At 48.5% G+C, this 25,085-nt stretch overlaps 1 protein-coding gene across 3 annotated transcripts in view; it reads left to right on the top strand.

Moving 5' to 3' along the window:
* SH3PXD2A (SH3 and PX domains 2A) overlaps window positions 1-25,085 on the top strand; it is a 247,748-nt gene that overhangs the window by 47,119 nt on the left and 175,544 nt on the right. For all 3 annotated transcript variants that reach the window (XM_070470106.1, XM_070470104.1, XM_070470105.1), the window contains exon 2: window positions 12,497-12,577. In XM_070470106.1, coding sequence (XP_070326207.1) covers window positions 12,497-12,577 — 81 coding nt within the window. The remainder of the gene's footprint in view (window positions 1-12,496; window positions 12,578-25,085) is intronic.

Genomic DNA, 25,085 nt, shown 5'->3' with positions numbered 1-25,085 from the left:
AGTTCTCCTATCTCCTCGTATCTAGAAAAGCACTAAAATCCTTCAGAGCGACAACTATTTCTCATGACTAGCAGAAAGCTTCATATGAGAGTAGCAGAAACCTTCTGGAAAAATATGTGCTTGATTGCATGTATTCTCCCTTCACTAGAGTCACTTATATACTGTCCTTCCCCTACTTCTTTGGAGCAGTTTTTCAGAGCTGTCTGAGGTGCTGTCTCCCAGGCTGCAGTCCTCATTTTACCCCAAATAAAACTAAACTAGCAACTCTTATGTTGTGCTTTTCTTTTTTTAGTCAACAAGTGGTTCTCAACCTGTAACAAGCTGTAGACTTACCTGGGAGCTCTGAAAACTACCAATGTCCACCCCACCTTCTGGGATTCTAATTTAAATGGTATGGGTAGCGCTGGCAGACAATGTTTTTAAAGCACTCCAGATGATGGTATGTGTAGACAGGGTTGCAGACTTTGGCTTCAAAAGCTCCGCGTTGAACTTGAAATCCCCTTCAGCTCCCCGAGAATGAGCACAGACTGGATGTTGGCAGAATATTTAGGAGCTGACACTAGTCAGAGTACAGGCTAAGAGAAGACAATTGTTTTGTAAAGATGGAAATCTCATTTTAAATTTGAAAGCCAAACATAGTCCAATAAAACAATATAGAGATGTATAAAGTGAAATTATTCTATTCTTCTTAACCCAAATAACCATGATCATCAATTTGTGGCATTTTTCCAAATTTTTTAAATGTACACACACATATATATATGCACAGATCCCCATACACAATTCCCCCTCCCCCGAAATAAATCTAATCTTATTGTATACACAGTTTTATAATATTTTTTTCTTTTCTCAATATACTGTGAACATTTTCTCTTGATGACACAGAAAGAGACACCTTATCTTTAAAATATATATGGCTCATAATCTGACCATTTTTTAAACCAATAGACTGTCAACCTTCCTTATTTTTTGCTGTTTCAACCAAAGCTGCATGAACATCTTTATATATGTAAATACATACATACACACACCTAGATGCACATATACACACACTTGTGTGGATATATTCTTAGAAGTAAAATTGCCCCATCAAAGGGAATGCAGGTTTGGGGTAGAGATTGCTAAAGTGCTCTCTAAAATGATTGTTCCTGTCTGTCCCATGCAACAGAATTCCTAATGACAGCAATTCGCCTTGTGTCAGAAGTCAAGCTTTGCTGAGCACAGCAGAGAGGAAGGTGTGCGTGTGTCAGATGGCGGGGAGGAAACGGTGGGGTCACTTCCCCTTCAGGCTGTGTGTGGAGGAATCTGCTGGCCTCTGGCCTTGCCTGGCTGCTGTGTTTCCCAGGAAGAGGAAACCCAGCTGTGTGTGTTAACCTCTGCTTGCTCCCCAGGGTGTGACGGGGGAGCAGGGCACGTTCACAGGATATGTGTGTCCAGATCAGCAGGCCCGGATCAGCCGTTGATTTCGGAGAATGTGGGGCTAGAATCATCCTTTCCAGCCTGGTCCTAGATTGCTGGGTTGCGTCCAAGCCTCTTGGAAGCCCAGGAGTGTGGTCCTTTCCAGGGTTCAAGCAAGTATCTGGTTGTTTAAGGTTTCCAGGTCTCTAGCTCCTGAATGTCAATATGCATCTAGAATTTTTCTCGATTTCCACCATAGAGGGAGCCTCCTCCTCCTAGCCCGGGCATCCCGCCACCCTCTCTGGGCTCCTGGTCATTACCCAAGACACCTATGTTCACCTCTTCTGGGCCTCTCCACCAGAGGACCCACTGGCCCAAGGTGGTCAGGTCCGTCTGTTCTGATAAGCTGGCTTGGGACCAGAGGGAGGTGGCAGGGCTGGAGGGAGGGAGGTGCAGAGGTCCAATCACATGCCCTCAGGTACCCTGGAGAGCAAGCAGTGGGGGCGACACCCAGAGCCCTAGAAGCTGCAGTGCCTTACTTTCTTGACCCAGGAAGGGTCACTGGTGCCTCCAGAAACTTCTAGGGAAGAGGCAGAAGCTCGAAGAGCACAGAAGACTGTGCTAGACTCTTGGAAGGGGAAGATGGGGAGGAGAGGGCATGTGTGGCCAGCAGCTACAGCGACCACAGCACCGTGGTTGCTACTTCCCTTGTGTTCTCATTAAGCTTCAAGGTGGGGCGGTTATCACGTCCATTTTACAGATGGGGAGTGGAGGCTCAGAGACAGAAACAACTTCTCCAGTAGCCTGATTGGATTGAGTCTGAACCATGCAAAATAGAGCGCTGGTCCCACACTGGTCTCACTAGCCTGCTTCCACGTGGGTGACCTCAGTACTGACCGATGGGTCACCTACAGGTAAAGCAGCCGATTGAAGAGCAAATCGTCATGGCAGGGGCTCTGCCTTGCTCCAGGCAGTCTGGTGTAGTTATCAAAAAGGACGAAGTGGTCAAGCTGCAGGGTCAACACCACATTTAAACCTGAGCTTCATCACGCACCCGTGGAACTTCAGGCAGATCCATTATTTCTCCAGGTCTCTTCATTTGTTAACTGGAGATGATAACAACACTTTCCCCCCCAGAATCAATGTCAGGATTAAATGAGATCATCAATATAAAGTGCTTAGCAAAGCCTGGAATGCAGTTAAGTGATCAATACAGGGGCATGGCTATCATTTTTATTCCTACTGAAACCACAAAGCTCCTGCATTGAAGAGAAAGGTTTGTTAAAAAAAACAAAAAACTGGCTCATCCTGCTGTCCTAGCTCTGATGACTGCAAGGACAGAGCTTCGGCAGCTGAACCTTTTTAAAGGTCTGTGTAAATTTTGTCAATCCTGGTAGCTTCTACTTTGCATACTCATTTCCTCTCCAGGAAACATGAAAAAAAGAAGAAAAAACGCCTCCAACCCCGAGGGGCCTGCCACAGCCCATCCATCCTTTTAGTGGGGTGCTCCCAAGGATGGCCATTGTTCTGCCGGCCCTGGGCAGCAGAGCTATTTTTACTCTTCTACTTTCCCAGGCTGGCCTTGTTATTAGTAGTGTGGAGAGAGAGAGAGAGAGAGAGAGAGAGAGTGTGTGTGTGTGTGTGTGTGTGTGTGTGTCCCCTGCCCCTGTCCATCTGTGTCCCTGATTCTTACTTCCTGCTCCCCTCCTACTCCTGTTCCTGGTATCATGATTCAAGTCTCAGGGCAAATGGAAAGAAGTCAGTTGACCCCTCCCTCTTCCTGAGTATCCAGATAGCTAAGATTCACTTGGGCACTCATTATGTGCCAGCCCCCACCTTGTGCCATCACATTTAATGGGACGCTCCCATTATAAACCACACTTTGCAGCTGACGAGACCCTCTCACTCAGAGAGGCTAAGACACATGCTCAAGTCCACACAGCAGTGAAGTGTGGAAGCTAAAATTCAAATTCACCAAATGCCTTCAAAGCCACCTTTCTCCTCTGCAATGCCATTGCTGCCTTTGGTGCTTTCTGAGCCTCATTTGTTGGTACCCCATCGCTCCAGCTAGTTTCCCTGCTTGATTGGTCAGTGTGAGTCTGGCTGCTGCAGCTGAGCTGGAGGGCCTGGAGGTCGGGGTCTCTGCCTCATCTGTCGTGTGGCACAAAAGCCAGCAGCAGGCACTAATGTCACTCGACATCAGCTGGTCGCTTTGTTCCTTCACTTACTCAGGGGACATTAAATGAGCACCTCTTAGGTATAAATTGTCTTGCTGAGCATTGAAGGAGCTGCCTTGAAGGAGCTTCTGTTCTAATGGGGAGATATGGGGTAGATCAAGCATCCTCAGAGAGCCCCAGAGTGACATAACCACGGTTCTTCCCATCTTGCAGTGGAACGAATGGAGGCACCAGCCAATAGAAGCTTCCTCCAAACCCTCTTGCCTACACACTGCCCTCCAAGTTAATAATCAAGGCCCGGGGCTCACGCAAATGATGACAGGTGCTGAGGGCGATGGATCCGCACTAGATTTTCTTGAAGGTGTTTGATACAGTTTAGGAGCCTTCTGACTACCCCCTCCTTCACATCCCTTTAAAAAGCCCTCTTTCCCAAATGCAAGTCAAAACCACAATGAGGTGTCACTTCACACCTGTCAGAATGGCTGTTATCAGAAAGACAACAAATCATGAATGTTGGCCAGGGTGTGGAGAAACGGGAACCCTCAGGAACTGTTGGTGGGAATGTAAATTGGTACAGATACTGGAAAACAGTGTGGAGTTTCCTCAAAAAATTAAAAATAGAACTGCCATATGATCCAGCAGTTCCACTTCTGGGTGTTTATCTAAAGAAAATGAAAACACTGATTAGAAAAGATATATGCACCTTTATGTTCATTGCAGCATTATATGTGATAGCCAAGACAGGGAAGCAACCAAGTGCCTATCCACAGATGAATAGATAAAGAAGGTGTGAGATATGTATATGTATGAAAGTGAAAGTAGTAGTCTCTCAGTTGTGTCCGACTCTCTGCGACCCCATAGACTGTAGCTCTCCAGGCTCCTCTCTCTGTTCATGGAATTTTCCAGACAAGAATACTGGAATGGTTAGCCATTCCCTTCTCCAGGGGATCTTCCTGACCCAGGGATCAAACCCGGGTCTCCCACATTGCGGGCAGATTCTTCACCATCTGGGCCACCAGGGTAGCCCATATATATATATGTATGTGTGTGTGTATATGTATATATATTCCATATGTATGTATAATGGAATATTACTCAGCCATACAGAGAATGAAATTTTACCATTTTCAGCAGCATGTTATGCTAAGTGAAGTAAGTCAGATGGAGAAAGACAAATACTACATGATTTCACTTATATGTGGAATCTAACAAACAGAAATTAACAAACAACAGAAACAGAGTCATAGATACAGAAAACAAACAAGTGGATGCCAGAGGAGAGGGGACGAGGGGAGGAGGAAATAGATGAGAGAGATTAAGAAGTACAAACTTTCAGCTAGGAAATAAATGAGTCACAGATATGAAATTACAGTGCAGTAAATATTGTTGATAATTATGTAGTACCTTTGTATGGTGACAGATAGTAACTAGACCTACTGTGGTGATGATTTTGAAATGTGTAGTAATATCAAATCACTGTATTATGCACCAGGAACTAACATAGTGTTATAGGTCAATTTACTTCAAAAACAAACTTGTAGCAAAAGAGATCAGATTTCTGGTTACCAGAGAAGGGTGGGTGGAGTGGGAATTTGACAAAGGATAAAAATTCCCAGTTGTTGGATAAGTAAGTACTAGGGATATGACGTACAACCTGAGAAATGTAATTAACACTGCTGTATATCACATGTGAAAGTTGTTAAGAGAGTAAATCCTAAGAGTTCTCATCACAAGAAAAAAATTTTCTATTTCTTTGCTATATCCATATTAAATGCTGGATGTTCATGAAGCTTCTTATGGCAGTCATTTCATGATGGTTGTAAGTCAGATCATTACGCCGTACACCTTAAATGTATACAGTGTTGTATGTCAAGTATATCCCAATGAAACTGGGAGAGGAAAAGCTCTTTTCCCAGAGGAGAGCCTTTTGGCACGGGTTATAGTGTGTGCATGGCAACTATGTTTTGGAGGGGTGGGTGGATCCTGGTTCTGGGAGGAGCCTTCTGTGGGCCACACTCCTTGTCTCTCGCAAGCCTTTCTGGGGTTCGCTTCTGCTGTGTTTGTTGTGATTGCTCCATAAAGTGGTCCAGAGGGAGTCTGGCTAGGGTGGTCTGAGGCCTGAAAGGCTCCACAATCTGGTCATGAACCCATACTGAACCTGTGTGTGTGTGTGTGTGTGTGTGTGTGTGTGTGTATGCGCGTGCTCTAGAGGGGACATTGCCCCCAAGTCCAGGCTTCTAAGTGCTGCTTGTTGCTCAAATCTGCAGTGTCATCTACCCTCCCCACCCCATGAATAATCACCCACCCCAGAGGAGATGTCAGAATTTTAGAGGACTGCACCCTTAGGGTGCTCGGAAACTTTAGCCAGGTGGCCACAGGCCATTGAACTTGATTTTGCAGGCAGGGTTTTGAGTTGGCAAAGCTTTTGTACCGAGTTGTATGTATTTATATTCTGCCCCTTGGCCACTGAGAATTTGCTTCTGGAGGTAGGGTAGTCCCCAAGTGTTGCTACTAGCGACCTCTTTGGTGCTTTAAACCCGGTAGATTTTCAGTCATTAGCCAGCCAGTCGTATTTCAGGGTGCCCAGCAGACTGCCAGGCCTGAGGTACCTCGGGGGAGTGAGAGAACACAGTTGCTGCCCATGGGGAGACTGGGAGGACATAGTCACACACATGAAATGGACAGGGTGACAGCATGTGTCCAGTGCTGGGTCATCCTGAGTCAACAAGTAGTAAACAAAGGCAGATCTAGTTGTGAAAAACAGACTGTGAGCACCGCAAGAGAGGCCCACAGACTTGCTAGGCTGGTGGGCCCAGGGCAGATGATGAAGTCTTGGAGGCTTTCAAATTGGGTGCAGCCAACTGTTATCAAGATGGGTCTTTGACACTGGAGTCTCCTCCACTTATTAGTGGGGGTCAGTGGGGCCCAGCCAGAAGGAGAAGGGGCATTAGCCCAGCATTGGTTGAGCCCTTGCCTTGGGAGCAGCAGCCCTGGGGTCCTCTGCCCTGCTGGGTGAGCTGGATCTTGGGGATCAGCCCGGTCTAATTTGAGACTCCCCTGCCCATCATAGGACTTAGTACATGGGGCTTTTTGAATAGAAGGTTAGATCCAATTTGTACCTTAGGTGGGCTGACATGATGAACTTCTCCAGCAGGAAGCCAGAGCTGCAATCAGCTCCCTAAATGAGAACTCCCATTTCCTAGCCATTGGAATGTGTTTGTTCGGACCTCTGTGGCCATAGCCTTTAGCAGCCTGTCCCGAACATTAAGCATTCCTTCATCTAGAAGATCTGGGAAAGTGGAGGAACTGGGTCCTAAGGAGATACTGTAGCCTCAGGGACCTGGAAGCAGTGACAGCCTACCCAGGGCACACGGTGCTGTGTCCTGGCTAGAAACGTTTCTGTATGCATTAGAAGGAGGAACTCCTTTCTTTCTGTGCCTGCGTCCCAGAGCCGTGGTGCACAGTTTGGGGTGCAGAGTGTAGGCTAACTTTTGGCCCCTACTTGTCCCGGACAGTCTTTGGACAGTAAACAACTTACACAACTATATGTGACAGCCCTTGTCTTGGCCAACTATTCCCACCCTGTGTTGGTATGAGCAGGTGAAGGAAGGTTGTCGTTGGGTTTCCACTTGGTCGAGGGCCAGGGGCAGCTGGCAGGGGCTCAGGGAAAATAAGACCTCCTCAGTAAACTGAGCCACCGTGCCCAGGTAGAGGATTTCCCCACACTTCCTAACTTCTTGCCTCTAACTGTACTTTTCATCAGCAAAGGGAGCAGTAGGTACTTACTGGCACTTTCTAATTAAGCGTGGGCAGGTCCCAGGCCTTCTAGGAATGATTAGGCCATAGCTTTGGGTCATTAATTGGTCACAGTCCAGGTCTGAGCATGGCCCTCCCTCCACGGGAACTGGGCTGGGCTTCAGTCTCAGTTCTCTGGAGCTGAGCTGCTGGTCTGATTTGCATCAAGACTGTTTCCTTGTTGAAAGGAGCAGGACTTGGAAGTCTTGGAAGCCACAGACATTTCTGGGCCTAATGAGCTGAGCAGATGGAAAGCGACCCAAGATGGTCCCGGAGTGGGTGGGCTGGTGAAATGGAGGCATCGTGGAATTTGTGTAGTTGTGTCTGTGGGAGAGGGTGAGCGTGGCAGGTGAATTTGAGACTCTAGGGCTTCCTCTCTGGGGGAGGCTGGACGCAATCCCTAGATGCTTGCCATCTGCCTGAAATGACCAGAGACGGGGAAATAGAATCCATGGGTTTTTTAATCCAGAAGGAAGGGAAACTCCACCCGGGAAACATGACTCCAAGTAAAGTGCGTGCCGGCAGAATGTTTAATTGCAAACTTTTCTTGAGACCCAGCTGCTGGGTAACCCTATCTTGGTCACTCCTGCAGCCAGAGGAGGGTTTACCTGGGCCCCTGACGCAGACCCGGTGAACAGACCTGGCTTTCTCCAGTGACCTCTGCCCTGTCCCCTCCCCTCCACCTGCTCCTTCTCTGCGGTTCATCCCTAGGGTTTCCCACACAGCCAGCTCTGGCAGGCTTGAGAAATTCTGATGTGGGGGTGGGGCAGTAGGAGCAGGGCTGAAATTGTGATGATCTGGGTGCACATTCTGGTCTGATGATCTAGGATGATCGAGGTTTGGAAGCAAGCAGACCAGCGAACAACGAGGGAAGTGGGCCTGGAGGGTATCCGTGGATCCTCTGGACTTACCTCCAGGGAGGCCTCTGACCCTTTCCTTATTAGCTCAGGGTTTACACTGTTTGTCCAGGAGGGTGGGCTGGGCATGGGGGTGGGCGGCTCTGGCAAGTCCTAGAGTTGTGGGAGAACCTGGAATGGGGGCTTATTTCCCCACTCCCACATCTAAGTCACCAGGTGTTGTTCAGACACTCACTCAGTGTCTGACTCTTTGTGACCCCTTAAACTGCAGCACGCCAGGCTTCCCTGTCCTTCACCATCTCCCAGAGCTTGCTCAAACTCATGTCTATTGAGTCAGTGTTGCCATCCAACCATCTCATCGTCTGTCACCCCCTTTTCCTCCTGCCCTCAATCTTTCCCAGAGTCAGGGTCTTTTCCAGTGAGTCGGCTTTTCGCATCAGGTGGCTGAAATACTGGAGCTTCAGCTTTAGCATCAGTCCTTCCAATGAATATGTAGGGTTGATTTCCTTTAGGTTTGACTGGTTTGATCTCCTTGCTGTCCAAGGGACAGGTCACCAAAGAGCCAGATTTTCTTGTGGGTTCAGGTCAAGTCTTAGATAGCGACAACACCCTGTGACTCTTTAACTGTTTTGAATAATAAAGGAGGAAGGGCAGGTGTTTCTGGTCCTGTGCTGATCAGTCCTAGATTAGGAATTAGGAAGCCTGGCCGCCTGTCCTAGCTCTGCCACTAACAGGGCGAGCACACTTGGGATGAAAGCAGCATAGCGGGTCAGGCCGGTAGCTTTGTAGACTGCGTGTGTAGAGTAGAGGAAGAGCCTGAGGGTCTGAGAGGTTGGGCTGAGGTCTCGCAGCCACGATAAGAAAGGACCTAAGAGTGGCTGACTCCAGAGTCTGTGCCTCGTCCCTGGCGAATCGCCATCCTAGGTCCTAGGTTCCTCCTTTGCAAACGGAGGGGCCTCCCAGCTGCTAGAGCCAGCGAGCCTGTGATTAATTCTCCCTGGGAGGTGACGGGAAGCCCCTAATTACTAGAGAGGATGGAGCAGGGGTCATGCTAAGCCCAGTTAAGCCCTTCCTCTGGGTCCCGCTTGGTTGGCCAGGGAGAAAGACTGCTGTCTAATGGCCTGCGAGTGAGGGCAGGCTCTTTCCAAGAGGGCCCACTCACTTGGGACCTCCTTCTGGCGTGTTGTGCATAACGTCTGTGGGAAGGGGAGATATGGATGGAAGGGAGTTGTAACCAACAGGATTTGGGATTCAAGGAGCTGGAAGTCAACAGGGGGGATGGAATGGGCTATAATCCCCAGAAAAACCCCAGAGCATCCTGCCACAGTTGGTGGAGCCAGTTGTGTATGAGAGTTTCCTCTGTGTCCGTCTGGTTTTGTAGCATTCTTCACTGTTGACTTCTGTCTGGGCCATGTTCTGTCTCTTCTTGGTCTCAGGCTCTCAGAATTAGTCTTCCTCCCCCATGTTCCTCAAGGGTTGCACAGACTTCTCAGATCACCCAAAACTTTATTTAAAAAGATGCCATTCAGTCCTGATCAGGAAGTTTGATTAAATATCCCTGCTTCTGAATTTACTTATTCCCTGGTAACTCAGACAGTAAAGCGTCTGTCTACAGTGCGGGACACCGGGATTCCATCCCTGGGTTGGGAAGATCTCCTGGAGAAGGAAACGGCAACCCACTCCAGTACTCTTGCCTGGAAAATCCCTTGAACAGAGGAGCCTGGTGTGCTGCAGTCCATGGGGTCACTACAAGTTGGACACGACTGAGCGACTTCACTTTCACTTTCTTTTCTTTCAGACAGTCCTGTGTAGTTAAGAGCATAGGGATTAAACTCAGCTGGACTTGGGTTTAATCCTTTGCTCTGTATTTTCCTAGCTGTGTGACCTTGGGCAAGTTATTTGGCTTCTCTGAACCTCAGCTTCCTCTTGTGCAAAAGAGGGGTGGCAGTGGTAGCTACCTCATTGAGCTGACGATTAAAAGAGCTAATGCATATGAGTGCTTTACACTGTGCTGGCACATAGTAGCCATTACCTAAATGGTTTCTACAGTTTATTGTATGAGATATATGTTTATATATGATATAAAGTAAAGCATATCCCTGGATGTTTATTTATGTCAGTAGTTTATTTTGGGCTTGTGAGGACAGGGACAGCCTTTTCACTTAATGTTCTTTCTTGTTGGGATCACATAAGACATGTCATAAATACTCCATTTCAGGGTGGCAACACTAAGCTGTATTTGCTTTGCTTTATAGCTGTCTCCTTGGGTGCATTTCAGAACAAACACTCCGCACTGCACGAGGCTAACTCTGTGGCTTAGAGATTGGAGTGGAGAAGAGACTAGATTCAGGGCTTGTTTCCTTGGCTGTTAACTGAGAAGCCAAACATACAGCCTCACACTCCTGTGTGCAAAACCCTTGTTGTGGACTCAGTGTTCGTGCCTCCCCCAGTCCCTTGTGCTAAGTCCACATGTTAAAAGTCCAGATCCCCGGTATGATGGTATCCGAGGTGGAGCCTTTGGGAATTAATTAGGTCCAGACGCAGTCATGAAGGTAGAGCCCCAATGATGAGTTTAGTGTCCTTTTAAGAAGAGAAGGAAACTAGAGCTCTTGTCTCCACCATGTGAAGGTATGACAAGGTGACCAGGAAGCAGGTTCCACCAGGAACCTTGATCTGGGGTTTCCAGCTTCCGTGACTGTGGGAAATGAACACTGTTTTCTAAGCCACCCAGTCTGTGGAGTTATGTTACAGCGGCCCAGGCAGATCAGACAGCCCTGCTCCAGGCAGTGAAGCCCACCACTCTGATGCCAAGGTGTCCGCACGCACCTCCTCTTCACTCCCATTTCTTCCTTTTCACGACCCTGGCTTCTCTGGCCACTTTGTTCCCCTCTCTGGTGGATTCCCCCTCACACCTCCTGAGTCAGAATCGCCAGGCAGAGGTCTGGGAATAGGGATTTTTACTGAGCTCCCCCAGGTGATTTGGATGGACAGGGCATCCTGGCAAGGGGACTGGTGCAGAGACCTAGAGCCGCCCGGTCTCCTCTGAAGGCGGAAGGAGCAAACGTCTTAACCCTGGGTCGGAGACCTCACAGCAGGCACCTGGGCAAGTTCAGCAGAGTAGCTCTGAGGTTGTGTGGGGGGCCCTCCCTCTAACCGAGGCCTCGCCTAGGAAGGCATGTCTTTGGTGTGGGTTCAGGTGAGAGGAACAGAAATGGTGAGAACAGTAGACCAGATTGTGTGGGTCTTCTCCAGTCAGCATTCCTGCCCACCTCCTGGGCCAGGCAGCCTTCCACAGTGGCCTGAGGCAGTCAGTAGTCCGGAGCCTGACTGAGCACTGGGAACTGGGGTGACACTGGGAATGGGGTCCTGAAATGCCTTCATTTCAGAAAAGTCTACAGATCTTCCGCACGCTAACTTCCCTCCTGTGCATCTATGTCTCAGCCAGAAGGCCAGTTTGGTCATTCAGTGGGGCAGAGTGTTTTCCAGGCACTGACTCTGTGCCAGGCACAGAGCTAAGACTCAGGGACACCAGGATGAATCACACATCTCTGAAATGCTCACAGCCTCCTGAAGCAGGTTTGGAGTAGGTTCCAAGGATCAACTGAGGCAGAATCAGCTGGAGTGGTTTGTTTAAAACATAGACGCCCAGTTTCAACAAACATACCATTCTGGTGAGGGGTGTTGATACTGGGAGAGGTTGTGCAAGCGTGGAGGTGGGGATAGAACGGAACCCTCTGTACCTTCTGCTCAGTTTTCCTGTGAACCTAAAACTGCTCTATAAAAATTGTTTAACAAAAGAAAATGTAGATGCCTGAGCCTCCAAAACCCAGATCTACTTATGCAGAATTGTAGAGGGTGGGGTTCTGACATCTGTGATGTTGGAAGGCCCTTTGCAGAATCTCATTCACCATAAAGTTTGAGAACCGGTGGAAATTAGCTACTTAGATTTTTTTTAAACAAGCCCAAATTTATGTTCGTTGTATAAAGTACATATAAACAAGAAGATGGAAATTAAAACCACTTATAACCCTACCCACCTAATATAATCATCCTTAGCATTTTATTGAATACCCTTCTAGGTATGCGTGTGTGTTTAGACATATGTGTAGCATCCATGTATACATGACACTATGCTAAAGCCCTGGGGACAAAGATGAGAGAAAGAATTGTCTTGGTATGAAATACCCACAGTCATAGAAAATGATGATTGGTGCAGCTTGAGGCCCTGCCTTAGATACCCACTCACCTTCTCTTACCTGTCCCCCACAGGTATACATCATCAATGTGACCTGGTCCGACTCCACATCCCAGACCATCTACCGGAGGTACAGCAAGTTCTTTGACCTGCAGGTGAGTGAGTCTGAGCTCAGATGGGGCCTGGTTCCACATGAAGTGGCCTGAGCTTCTGGTGAGCTGGCCTGTCTCATTCCTCACCCATCCAGAGAGCCCCTTCCAACAATCTCAGGGTCAGAGTTTAGGCAGAACAGAGGGATGGAGGAGGGAACCTCGGCAGTCAAGCTGGGCTGAGCTTAGTCTTGGATGTTGCAGACACACTTGGGGCTATGTTGACTTCTTAACATGACTGTCCACAGTCATGCTTTGTCACCCTCCTGCATTTGGAGGCTGGGAAGAGAGGCAAGAGGATGGCTGTGGGTGCTGTGTGCCTGAGCAGACATGTGTCTATAAACATACAGAGTGAGATGCAAGCCACCACATCATTGTAGACAAAGAAAAGCAAACACACGGAAAAGACTGAAACAGAAAGTCAGCAATGTCTTGAACTACAGACACAAACTGGGCACACCACTGTGTCTGTCTAACTGAATAAGGCTCTGCGTGGGTGATGGTAGCATGGATCCCTCAGCTCCACTGTAGACACCTCCCTTGATGTCAATTAATTTGGCTAGGCTTCCTTAGGTCACAAGCAATAGTTTTGTGCTCATACTGGCTTAGATGAAAAGGAGACTTGGTTGGAAGCTTATGCAGTCAACCAGATGGTGGAAGGGAGAGTGCGACAGTGGCTCCAAGAACGCCTGAAACCAGGGCTGCGCTCCCTCTGTCTTGTCTTGGCTTCTCTCTGGGCACTGTCCTCAGTAGTTTGGCAGTCAGTAGCTCCCAAATTTCCTACCTTGTGGTTTCCAACAGCAGAGACTGCCTCTCTCCCAGTTCTAAATTGAAAACTCCCAGGCAAGACTCTGATTGGCCTGACTTGGGTCAGGTGCCCTCTCTGTACCAATCATTATGGCCGAGGTTGGAGGGGCATGAACACCAACATGGCCACTAGGGGGCCCACCCCTGTTTATCAGAAGCTGAGAGCTTCCAGACTCTTCCTTAGGGCCACGAGCCTGGTTTAGGCCTATTAAAAACACAAAGAAGGGACATCCACCGCTGGCCCTCACAACCAAGGTCCACTTCTTCCTCTGGTGGTGAGTCATCTTGGAGATGCCAGGCTTGCGTGTTTACCTCCAAGTACTTGATTTTATCCCATTGTCCTTATGGCTCTGCCTATGAGATGAGCCAGAGGTGAGCCAGCTTCCTGCGTTACAAATCCTCTCTTAATCTAACAATATGGGATTGAGAGCCACTCCTTACCCTCCTCACTTCCTCCTCTTCCCTCACCAATTCCTGTCCAGTCTCCTTGTGTCCTTCTGGTGTAAACTGTTGGAATTTGCTGATACCCCCTCAATGGGTATAGTGTGCTGGACAGGAAATGATCACTTAGTTGGGGAGAGGGAACCCTGAAAGGACTCATTGATGAGCCAGAAGGGGTCTGAGAGCCAGCGGAAACTCTCAAATCAGAACTTTTCTTCCCCTCTTTTCTGTTCTATTCTCCTACTCCGTCCCTAGTTACAGAATCTCACAAGAAAGGAATGCTGCTCCCCCCACTTCTCCCTTGCCTGGAGGGCTCATTTCCTGTGTGTCGAGAGGGGACACATGGCATGAAGCCGCTTGTGTGATGCGCTGGCCCTAGTCGTGAGCATGGCCAGGCCTGTCCACATGGGTCATCGCCACCCTGTAGATGCAGTTTGGAAAGGGTGGTTCTTTGGAATTTAACCTTTCAACCATCTTTGGAAACATTTTTTTCAGAACTTGACATAAGGACATATAGTGGCATTCATTTTAGAAAGCCTTTCTCATTTATCAAGTTCTCTGATTTTAATATGGCAGCTCCTATAAGAGGAAGAATAAACGGCATTGCAAATTCCATCTCTGGTCACTGGTGGCTCTCAGATCTCAGTTCTGAGTGAAACACTGGGGACGCACTTCCTGGGGCCAGTTGCTGGCTCTGTCACTCTAACTCCGGACAGCTTCCTTAACTTCTCCACTTTCTCATCTGTAGAATGAAGATTCGAATGGTACCCACCCAGTAGGGTTGTTGTGAGGATTAAATGAGTGAATCCATGGTTTTCCCGACACATGGTTGTCTAGTACACTACTCGGTGTTAATGGTGACAAGAATGCTGGGCTGCCTGGTTGAAGGGTGTGGGGGTTCAGTACCTCCTGTCATGGTATTGCTTTCTTGTTCTTGGCTTCACGCTGCTGAGGAGCTGTGCAGTGCCCAGTCCTCCGTCAGAGTGTTCAGAGCCCCTCGGGCTCTCTCTGGAGCTTGCCACTCAGGATGGAGTGAGTTGGGAGTGGGGGTGTGGCCCACAGGGACCTGCTCTCAGAATCCTTCTGCTCCTCCCCTTGTGGGCTGAGCTCCACGTTGGAACCCTGGAAGTCCCCGGACTGACTAAGCCAGCCTGGGGAAAGCTGCTTAACTGGCTTTACTAGCTCATGGTTCTGAGTTTTCTAGGGACCATATACTTTATATCCCAGATATTACAGGAGATATACTAAAAAGTTAGTCATTGTTTACCTGAGATTCGTATTTTATCCTTTGTCCTGTATTTTCACTTGCTAAATCTGGCAGCCTTAGGCTGGTGAGGGTGGAAGTATAAAGATGAGGAAGCCAAGGCTGGAGTGAATTGGCCTTTGATAAGGCCTCCACCACATGTGCACTTTTGCATAGCAGAAGTGGCTCAGGCTGAGGGACACTCAGTTGAGAAGAACAGGGTCCTATCTTTCTAGAGGTCTGTATCTGATGGGGGAAATAGACTTTTAAGCAATTAAGTCCACTATAGATGAAATGAATACTAGGTTGAGGTACAAGTAACATGCTGAGGAATGGAGAGGAAGGAAAGAACATTCTTCTTGGGAGGGGGCAGCTAAGAAGATGCACATATGGTTTTGATTGGTGACAGAAGCCAAGAGTGATAGAGCCACCCACCCCCACTCCAGTTTGAGGGGATTTGGTTGCTTTTTGAGATTTATAATTATTGGGGTAAATGTGTCCCTAACTTATGTCATAGTTTGTTCATTTATGTCTGCTTGTCTGCCTCCTCTTTATATGTCCCTCCATCCATCCATCCATCCATCCATCCATCCTCAGTCCATCCAGTCTTAAGTGCCTACCTTCTATGTCCCAGGCAGGATGCCAGGCTCTGGGTGGGGATTTACTGGTGAGCAAAAGCAGATCTGGTTACTGCTTTTATGGGAATTACAGCTTAGTGAGGGAAGACAGGTTTCAGTTTAAAATATATACATACATATTATTTTATACTATTTTAAATGCTGCAACGAAAAGCACTATAGACATGTTATAGGGAAACATTATACTCTAAGAGCAGGCTTCCCTGAAGAAGTTAGTTTATCTGATGAATCAGTGAGTTCTTATACTTTATTTTGGGGATCAGAGTTTCTTTTGTGCATCCCTTCAGACATGCATGAATGTACATATACAATTCTGACCACCTTCTTGGTCATTCACACCCACCTCAAACCCTTCCAAGGGCACTAGAAGAGGACCCCCTTCTCTGCCCCACAGCTTCTCCTCTCCCCGTGTCTTCTGCCCTGAGCCTTCAGACTCAGTGGTTCTCCCTCCTTCTCACACAGGAGGCTGTGCTCTGAACCCAGCTCCTCCTCCTGCCCACTGGGAAGCACCAGATATGGAGCCTTTAGACCTGTGCTATCCAGTGCAGTGGCCACTAGCCACATGTGGCTAGTTACATTTAAGTTAATTTTAAAACTTAAATTTTAAAAGTTAAATCAAGTTTAATTTTTAAAATAAGTTTGTATTTACTTGTTTATCTGGCTGTTCTGGGTCTTCACGGCTGTGCAGGCTTTCTCTAGTTGCGAAGCGGGGGCTCGTCTTCATTGCAATGCTTAGGCTTCTCATTGCCATTGCTTCTCCTGTTGCACAGCATGGGCTCCAGGTGTGCGGGCTTCAGGAGTAGCAGCTCGTGGGATCTAGAGCACAGCGCTTCACAGCAGATACAGGACTTTTCTATCATCTCAGGAAGTTCTGTTTGGGCTGCCTCTGACCATCTGGAACACACAACAGGCTCCATTTGGCTTTATGGCCACCCAGGCATGCTCTGCCACTTCCCAAGGCCTCCCCAGTTGTCCTCGAACATCTTCCAGGGCCCCTGCAGCAGGAGGGAGACTGCATCCCACCATGACTTGCCCCATCCATAGAGCAGTTCAAATTCAACAACTCTTCCAAATACCTCTTCCGGAAACCAGGTCAGTTACTAGAGAGGGCTTCTAAGGGCATTTCAGATGTCATGTTGGGAACAGAGAGAGGAGAGGCTCTTGGTCTCTAAGTGGAAATTGGTTTCTTCTAAAAATAATTCACCTCTCAGCCCTATCTGACCAGGAAAGGGACCTGTCCCAGAGGGAGCCAGCGGGGACAGTGTCTGATGTGGAGGCCTGTTTGGTTATAAAGAGCTTGGGTTATAGGAGGTGGATGTGGAGGTGGAGTTAAGGGGAGAAGGAGGAGGAAGAAGGGCTGCAGATGCTCTTAAGTTGCCTTCTTTTTGGTGCTGGACCATATTTCCAGCCTCTGTAAATTTCCTCGCACAGCTCCTTCACTCTTAAGTGTCTCCCCCAAGGCCTGGCCCCATTGAGGAAGGACCGGAAGGCTCTCTGAAGCTCCGGCTCCATCGAAGGTTGTTTCACAATCTGATTACAAGACACGGGGCTGCAGTAATTGCTCTGCAAACATTGACTCCATAGTGCTGCTGGTCCTGTAGTCTGAACTCCGGCCAGTGAGTGCACAGGGTCAATATTTGATCAGACCAGGGAGAGGTCCTTTAGCCTCCTCCATGCTGTTTGGAAGATAGAGTTAAGAAAGCTGTTCAGGCTTGCTCATTTGCTCTAAAGGGCTTAACCTATTTTGAAGATCTTTTTTCTCTCTCTTCCTTATTCGTCTCTCCAGCCTCTCCACCCACTTACCCACCCAGCGTCACACAGCCCTCCAATAGCCAGGCTAATGATGGGTGAAGAAAACTACAATCCTTGAATCATTAATAACCGACCTTAGGAGGGATGTGTATGTGTGGGGGGACATGTTCTGATGTAATGTATGGAGAGTCATAGGATCACAGCATTTTTATAATTAGAATTCTACTTCCAGTCCATCATTTTGCTGGTAAACATCTATGTTCATTTTTCTATTCATTAAATTTATATGAACTTTAGTTTAGTTTGATGTCCAGAGCAGGCCTCAGCTCGGGTCAAACTGGGGTGATCCTGGTGTGTGCAGGGGTCAACCTGAGAGTAGAAGAGGTGCCTGGGGGAGGTGTCTTTCTTGCCGGCTCTTTTAATCATCAAAGCAAGCTCTGTGTTGTTTGAGATCATTGACCCTAGACTAAAGCCTAGAGGAGGTAACTTGCCAAGTTCTAAGAACAGTTTTATACCCAGGATTCTAGAGAGTTCCGGCACCTGATGTGGCAGTTCTAGAACCAGCGGTGCGATGAGCTGACAGTCATTGTGATTGCTCACAGGCCCCAGACAGACAAGAACATTGACCTTAACCAAGGTCAGCCCCCGATCCCAGGAAGCCTCCTATTGTTTGCCACAGCAAAAATGGGAACATAGAGGGTGCCTAAGTAAACTGTCGTCTCATACCACTTAGTACAGCAGTCAAAAAAAATGAGATTGTCCTGTGGATGGAGAGCTAAGAAATGTTAATGAATGACCGATGCAAGTTTCAAAAAATTATATGACGGCAGTTATGTAAAAACAAGATATATCTTTTACAAGTACATACACAGAATAAATATATCGTTATTCTTAAAAGATCTGGAAGGATGCATTCTAAACTGGTAACGGAGGGACATGGGTAGGAGGAAGGGCTTGGTTAAAGGGGAACCTTAGCTTTATTTGTAATGTTTTACTTTTTTTAAAAAGGAGAATGGGTTCATATATTATTTACAACATTTATATATAATAATTAAAAGGATACCTGTGGGAGGAGGTGGGAAAGGTGGGAGGTCTAAAATAAACTGTGTCTCTCCTGGTCGTTACCGCATTTGTGGTGGTTGTTCAGCCCCTCAGTCGTGTCTGACTCCTTGCGGACACATGGACTGCAGCACTCCAGGCTTCCCTGCCCTTCACCATCTCCTGGAGCCTGCTCAAACTCACGTCCATTGAGTCAGTGATGCCATCCAACCATCTCGTCCTCTGTCATCCCCTTCTCCTCCCACCTTTAATCTTTCCCAATATCAGAGTTTTTTCTAATGGAGTCAGCACTTCGCATCAGGTGGCCAAAGTATTGGAGCTTCAGCTTCAGCATCAGTCCTTCCAATGAATATTCAGGATTGATTTCCTTTAGGATGGACTGGTTTGATCTCCTTGCAGTCCAAGGGATCTCAAGAGTCTTCTCCAGCACCACAGTTCAAAAGCATCAATTCTTCAGCATTCAGCCTTCTTTATGGTCCAACTCTCACATCCATACATGACTACTAGAAAAACCATAGCATACATTATAGTATAATGGGACAGAAAACACACAGGTTAAAAAAAAATAGACATGAAGAACATATCTAACAAGATTAAGACAGTGAAAATGATGATTAAAATCGTATTACCTCACATTTCCTGAACCAGCATTCTAGATCATTCCTGTGGAATGAAACTGATTAGACTCCATTACAGCAAACACCAGGGACGTGTCCAAATTATCTTATCAAACTGGAATCCTGTGTTCAGATATTGCATATCACACATGAACATGCGAGTATTGGGCCAGGAGACACTTGGGTGGTGGTTCTTGTGTCATGATGAACCGCACTGAGAGCTTCATGGCTGTGGAGTGTGGTGGTTAAGGGTAGGTATTCCAGGGCTAGGGAGGTTGGATTCCAAGACCAGTCCTATCACTTACTAGCTGTATATAGCCTTCAGTGAGTTATTTAACCTCTCTGTACCTTGGTTTTCTCATCTGTGTAATGGGGATAATAAAAATACCTGCCTCATGGGTAGGATAGTAAGAATGAAATGAGACAATCCATGTAAAGAAAACCCTGAGAACAGTGACTGGTGTGAAACCCTTAGACAGAGAAGCTGAGAACTTCATCAGTTAGGTCCTCAGAAACTTAACTCCAAGAAAAAAAATAGCTGGACATCCCCACTCTAGCTGGAGTCCGAGGTTTCTTCCTGTGCCCCATTTATACTTCACTTTCACCAAATGAAGTTTATACTTACTTCACTTTCATGAAGTAGTTGTGTCTGCCTCCTCTGTCTGTGAGAGGCAGGTGGTGGTGGTAAGGGTTTCACAGATTAAACTTTTTCACCTCCAAAGTATAATTAATTACCAACCCACCTTCCTCTGTTAGGAAAACACAGCTGTTTAGAAAGTAATTATTGATCAACAGTTTCTCCTTGCCCTTGGAAAGAGGCATCTTTCAGATTCCTGATGGTCACAGGGGGGTTCGGGGGAGCCCTGTGGGGATTCCAATCGCTCCTGAGAATTCTGTGGCTGGCCTCCCCTCCCCCAGGGGCTGGCTGTGCCTCAGCTCCCTTTCATCTGCCCCGTGTCCTGAGGGTGAACTCCAGCTTCCTCTCTGTCTCTACTGATTTCCACTTTGGCAGTTCTGCCTCGCATCTCCAGGGAGTGTTAGGCGGGAAGGCCTGGGGAACTGGCATCTCCAGGCCAGCTCAGGATGGAAAGCTTTTGACCACTGAGTTGGAATCCTGGGTTGCTTGGCAGATTTATCTATTTATTTATAAACTTGAAGGCGAGTTTATTTTTTTCTGCTCTAAGCAGATGGAATCTGCACAGTTTGTGCAATGGTGCCTTCTTGTGCAGTTTCCCCAGCTCCATGGGTTTAGGAATGACCTTGTACATGAGGGTTCTCGCAGGTCCAGGATAGATGGGGAGAGGTGGCTGCAGGCAGTGTACGTGGGGGAGGGTCTCTGCACATCTGTGCCAGGTGCATGCTGTCAGCCACCCCCACCGCCTGCCCTGGGCAGAGCCTAAGGATGCAAAGAGAAGAGGGGGGTTGTCCGACGGTCTGAAGCAGCCCAGAGCTGTGGGCTTCTCACCATGTTGCAGCTGCCTTGGGGAAATTAATCTTTTCGTATACAGATGAGTACGTGGTCTGTGAGTGCCTGTTTTGGTACCTGCATGTGTTTGGTGAATTGGTCTTCCTGACCAATGATCTGTAGGTGATCTTGGCACATGTCTCCAGAGGAGCTCCTCGGGGGCCAAACCATGTCTGGCAGGACCCTCACTGGGACCACCAAGGCGTCAGGAGCCACCTCTGCCTTGTTCTGTTTGTTGTCTCCCTCAGGGTCAAGGCGGGATTGTCACACAGCAGGGGAAAATGTAGGCATTGACAAAAATTGTAAGAAAAGCTGGAATGTCCTCTGGATGGTAAATCTTGGCACGAACAGTTGGCTCTAAGCTTCTGGGTGAAATCTGGTGAGGGTGGACACTGAGGGGCTTAGAGGGGGCTGCCTGCTCCCCTGGTGACTGTCCTGCAGGCCGGATGAAAATGTGTCTTTCAGGGAGAGAAATCAGCTGTGTGCAAGTATCATAAAATGGGAGGTACATGCTTGCCAACCAGCTTTAACCAGATCTGCTGGAGAATTAGGGTGGAAATCATCTACCAGGAAGATAGCGTATCTAGCACTCATGCTGCCGCTTTCTGGTCTGGTTCCCACAACAGGCATCACTAATCGATCACGGTACATTCTCATCCTCTGTCAATGGCTGACATTGTTCATCGATCCAGAGCCTGGGATCTCAGAGTCTTTCTAAAAACAAAACCCCAGATATCTTCAGGAAGACACTCTCTATCAATTGGCAGTGGTACCTTGAGATGAAACTATTGGCCATCCCCTGATGTAGTCCATTTCCTTTGTTTGACAGATGAGGAAATGAGGCCCTACAAGGGGGAAGTGGCTCTTCTACATCAGAGGGCCAGCAAGCGACAGCAGGACTAGGACTCGGGTGCTCTAGCTTTAGTTCATTCCAGTCTGGAATTCTAGCCTCCCCTCCAGAAATTTTCTTTCTGTTTTTGGCTGAGGAGGGCAGGAAGCCCCTACTGCATCATCAAGAAAGCTCCTGGGGGGCAGGGGAGGGCAAACCATTCACCCTCCCCAGAGAGAAGAGGCCTGTGCACAGCAGAAGACTTCTCTGGCTCCCAGAAAGGTCCAACCTGCTGGAGCTTAATCAATGTCCTACCTGCCGCTGTCCACTTCTCTCATTGGATAATAAGCCCCGGCTCTGCCAGAGGCAGCATCTGAGTCAGGCCACACCACCTGCCTGACCACTGTGAGGTGTGCACCTTGTTTTCCTGGCATGAGGGTGTCATGACAGGGTGTGTTTGGGTGTTACGTTAGGTCTTGCCGCCCTCACCTCCCTCTTCCTCCGGTCTCAGGCCGCAAGGTCTGACCTAGAAAACCCAGCTCTGCCCCTACCAGACCCCCATCGACCCCTCTTGTATAACCGTGAGAAAGTTGGCTGGGAAATGGATGGGGGCAAATCTCCCCTTCAAACTGGAGAATGAAGGGAAGGAAGATGTATGGCAGTGGCCAGGTGAGTGGTGCGTGTGTGTGTGTGTGTGTGTGTGTGTGTGTGCATGTGTGTGTGTTTGCTCTGTGAAGCCTTTAGCTGTGACTAAGTCACTCCCTTCCCACAGGAGGGAATTTCAGATTAATCTTGGCACCTTGGAGGAGTGCCAGCTACATGCCTGCACAAGGCCTGGTAACGGGGATCCCAAGGGGAAAAGTCAGGGTCGTCCTGGGTGGAAAAGCCAGGCTGACAGCCTTGGCCTGAGCCAGAGCTGTCAGCTGGTGGGAGAATCAGGGTAGGGCAGAAGGCATAGAATGAGTGAGCGACCCCTGGTGTGGACCACTGTGATCAGGCCCAGCAGAGTTGCTGAGGTCTCAGCATCCTTGCACCCCTCCCCCAGAGTAGCAGCAGTTGGTTTTGCTTTTGCCTCTTGGGGACCTGGGACAGCCAGGGTAAACTGTGCGAGCCTGAGCTATGGGCTTGTTTGAGGGAGACAGACCCCAGGTGAGCCAGAGGTGCCAGCTACACTCATTCCCTCACTGGCTCCCTACCACTCGGGTGGACCCCAGCCCCCACGTGATGTTAGGGGCTGCCATTCCTGCATCTCAGGGCCATTTCCTCAGGTCAGGCCATTGTACAAGTTATTGGAGACTTGGAGTTCTTTGCTTTTTATCCAAATTTTAGCTAGAGCCAAGGAAAAAGATTTTAGTTCCTCAGAGACCTTCACAGTTGGGTGGTGACATCAGGCTCCAGAAGAGCTCATGGGATTCCTGGAACCAACTCCCCAACTTTCTGAGTGGAGCAGTTTGTCCCAGTGGTGGGATGCTCAGGCTTTGTTGTCAGACAGACCTACATGAGTGTGACCTCAGCCCCACCTCTTATCAGCTGGGTGACACTGCGCCATTACTGGCCTCCAAGAGACTCAGCCTTCTCTGCTAAGTAAGTAAGTGTTGGTAACCCAGTCGTGCTCAACTTTCTGTGACCCCATGGACTGTAGCCCACCAGGCTCTTCTGTCCATGAGATTTTCCAGGCAAGGATACTGGAGTGGGTTGCCATTTCCTTCTCCAGGGGATCTTCCTGACCCAGGAATCTAACCTGGGTCTTCTGCACTGCAGGCAGATTCTTTACCGACTGAGCTAATGACTCTAATTGCAGAAGTAGCCTCATAGAGTCCTCACGAGATTTCCAGGAGACAAGACACAGGCAACGTTTCCTGCTGAGCCTGGAGCAGCTCTGGAGCATCACTAGGATGGCGATCACTGCCCCATGAACTCTGATCCTGTCCAGCCTGGACGAGGGAAACATTTTCCCAGCCACGAAAGGGTCCTAGCCACCTCCAAGCTGCAGTAAAGAAGTGCTCCAGGGCTGGCCAAGAGACAGCCCCACACACAGCCAGGGTCTGGCTCCGTCTGCTAATTAGGGAGCGTTTATCTGGTGCCCAGTGGAACAAAGTGGCCGGTTCAGCCACGCTGGAAGGCTGAGTTCAGTGAGGGTGTGGGGGATGCTGGGGCGGAGGCTAGGAATGGGGCGGGTGCAGGGGCGTCCCTGGGGCTAAATGGACCACATTCAGATATACCTTTAAAAAAATCCACCCAAACAGGAAGCATGAGGCTGGTGTATAGCTGGAGTTGGGAGGCTCTGGTGTTCGACAAGTGGCCTTTCTTCCCTCTGAGACAGTGCTGGGCTGATCTCCTGAGGAGCGGTTGCTCTCTATTCCTGGTGAAGGCTGTCCCGGCCAGCTCCCCAGGGAGACTGGGTTGTTTTCATCCTGAGATTCCCAGGGCTCCACCCCGTATCTTGGAACCTTGTGAGGAGGAATCCCCAGTGGGAGGGTGGAGAGGAAGCCCTGTCTGTGTGCTGGGCCCTGCCCACCCCTCCCTGCATCTCACAGAGCACTGGGGCCAGGACCAGGACTAGGGAATCCCGGCCAGGAAATCTACCACACGTAGGAGGACTCAAAACCGTGAGATTTTATCCATCATGTAATGAATTAAGGGGACACTTTGTGTCAGTTTGAAATACCTGCGTTTCCTGGCTGCGTAGTTGAAAACTGAGGTGAGAGATCTGAAAGAGACACGTGCACCCCAATGTTCATCGCAGCACTGTTTATAATAGCCAGGACATGGAAGCAACCCAGATGCCCATCAGCAGACGAATGGATGAGGAAGCTGTGGTACATATACACCATGGAATACTACTCAGCCTTTAAAAAGAATTCATTTGAATCAGTTCTAATGAGATGGATGAAACTGGAGCCCATTATACAGAGCGAAGTAAGCCAGAAAGATAAACACCATTACAGTATACTAACACATATATATGGAATTTAGAAAGATGGTAATGATAACCCTATATGCAAAACAGAAAAAGAGACTCAGATGTATAGAACAGACTTGTGGACTCTGGGAGAAGGCGAGGGTGGGATGTTTCAAGAGAACAGCATTGAAGCATGTATATTATCTAGGGTGAAACAGATCACCAGCCCAGGTTGGGTGCATGAGACAAGTGCTCGGGCCTGGTGCACTGGGAAGACCCAGAGGGATCGGGTGGAGTGGGTGGTGGGAGGGGGGACCGGGATGGGGAATACATGTAAATCCATGGCTAATTCATTTCAATGTATGACAAAAACTACTGTAATGATGTAAAGTAATTAGCCTCCAACTAATAAAAATAATGGAAAAAAAAAAAAAAACTGAGGTGAGGACGGGTGGAGCTGCAAAACCACGCTCTCTGCCCGGAGGTGAGGGGCTGGGACCCAGACCGGCAGTCTAGCTCTGAGATCCACAGGCTAAACGCTTCTGTCCACTCTAACTTGTAACTTTGATGTGGCCCCTGTGTGGGCCAGAGCACTGCAGAGCCAGCCTGGGAGACCCCAGCACCTCAGAGAGGAGGGAGGTCCTTTCCCTCACTTGCCAGGAAGGCTTCAGCCTCAGAGCAGCTGGTACTGAGCTGGCTACTGGAGGTGGGTGCTGCCCTGACCTCCTGCCCAGGCTGGGGAGGGTTTGGGCTGGGCCGAG

This window comes from Odocoileus virginianus, chromosome 7 (assembly GCF_023699985.2).
Source record: "Odocoileus virginianus isolate 20LAN1187 ecotype Illinois chromosome 7, Ovbor_1.2, whole genome shotgun sequence".
NCBI lineage: Eukaryota > Metazoa > Chordata > Mammalia > Artiodactyla > Cervidae > Odocoileus > Odocoileus virginianus.
This window is presented reverse-complemented; position numbering and strand designations above follow the sequence as displayed.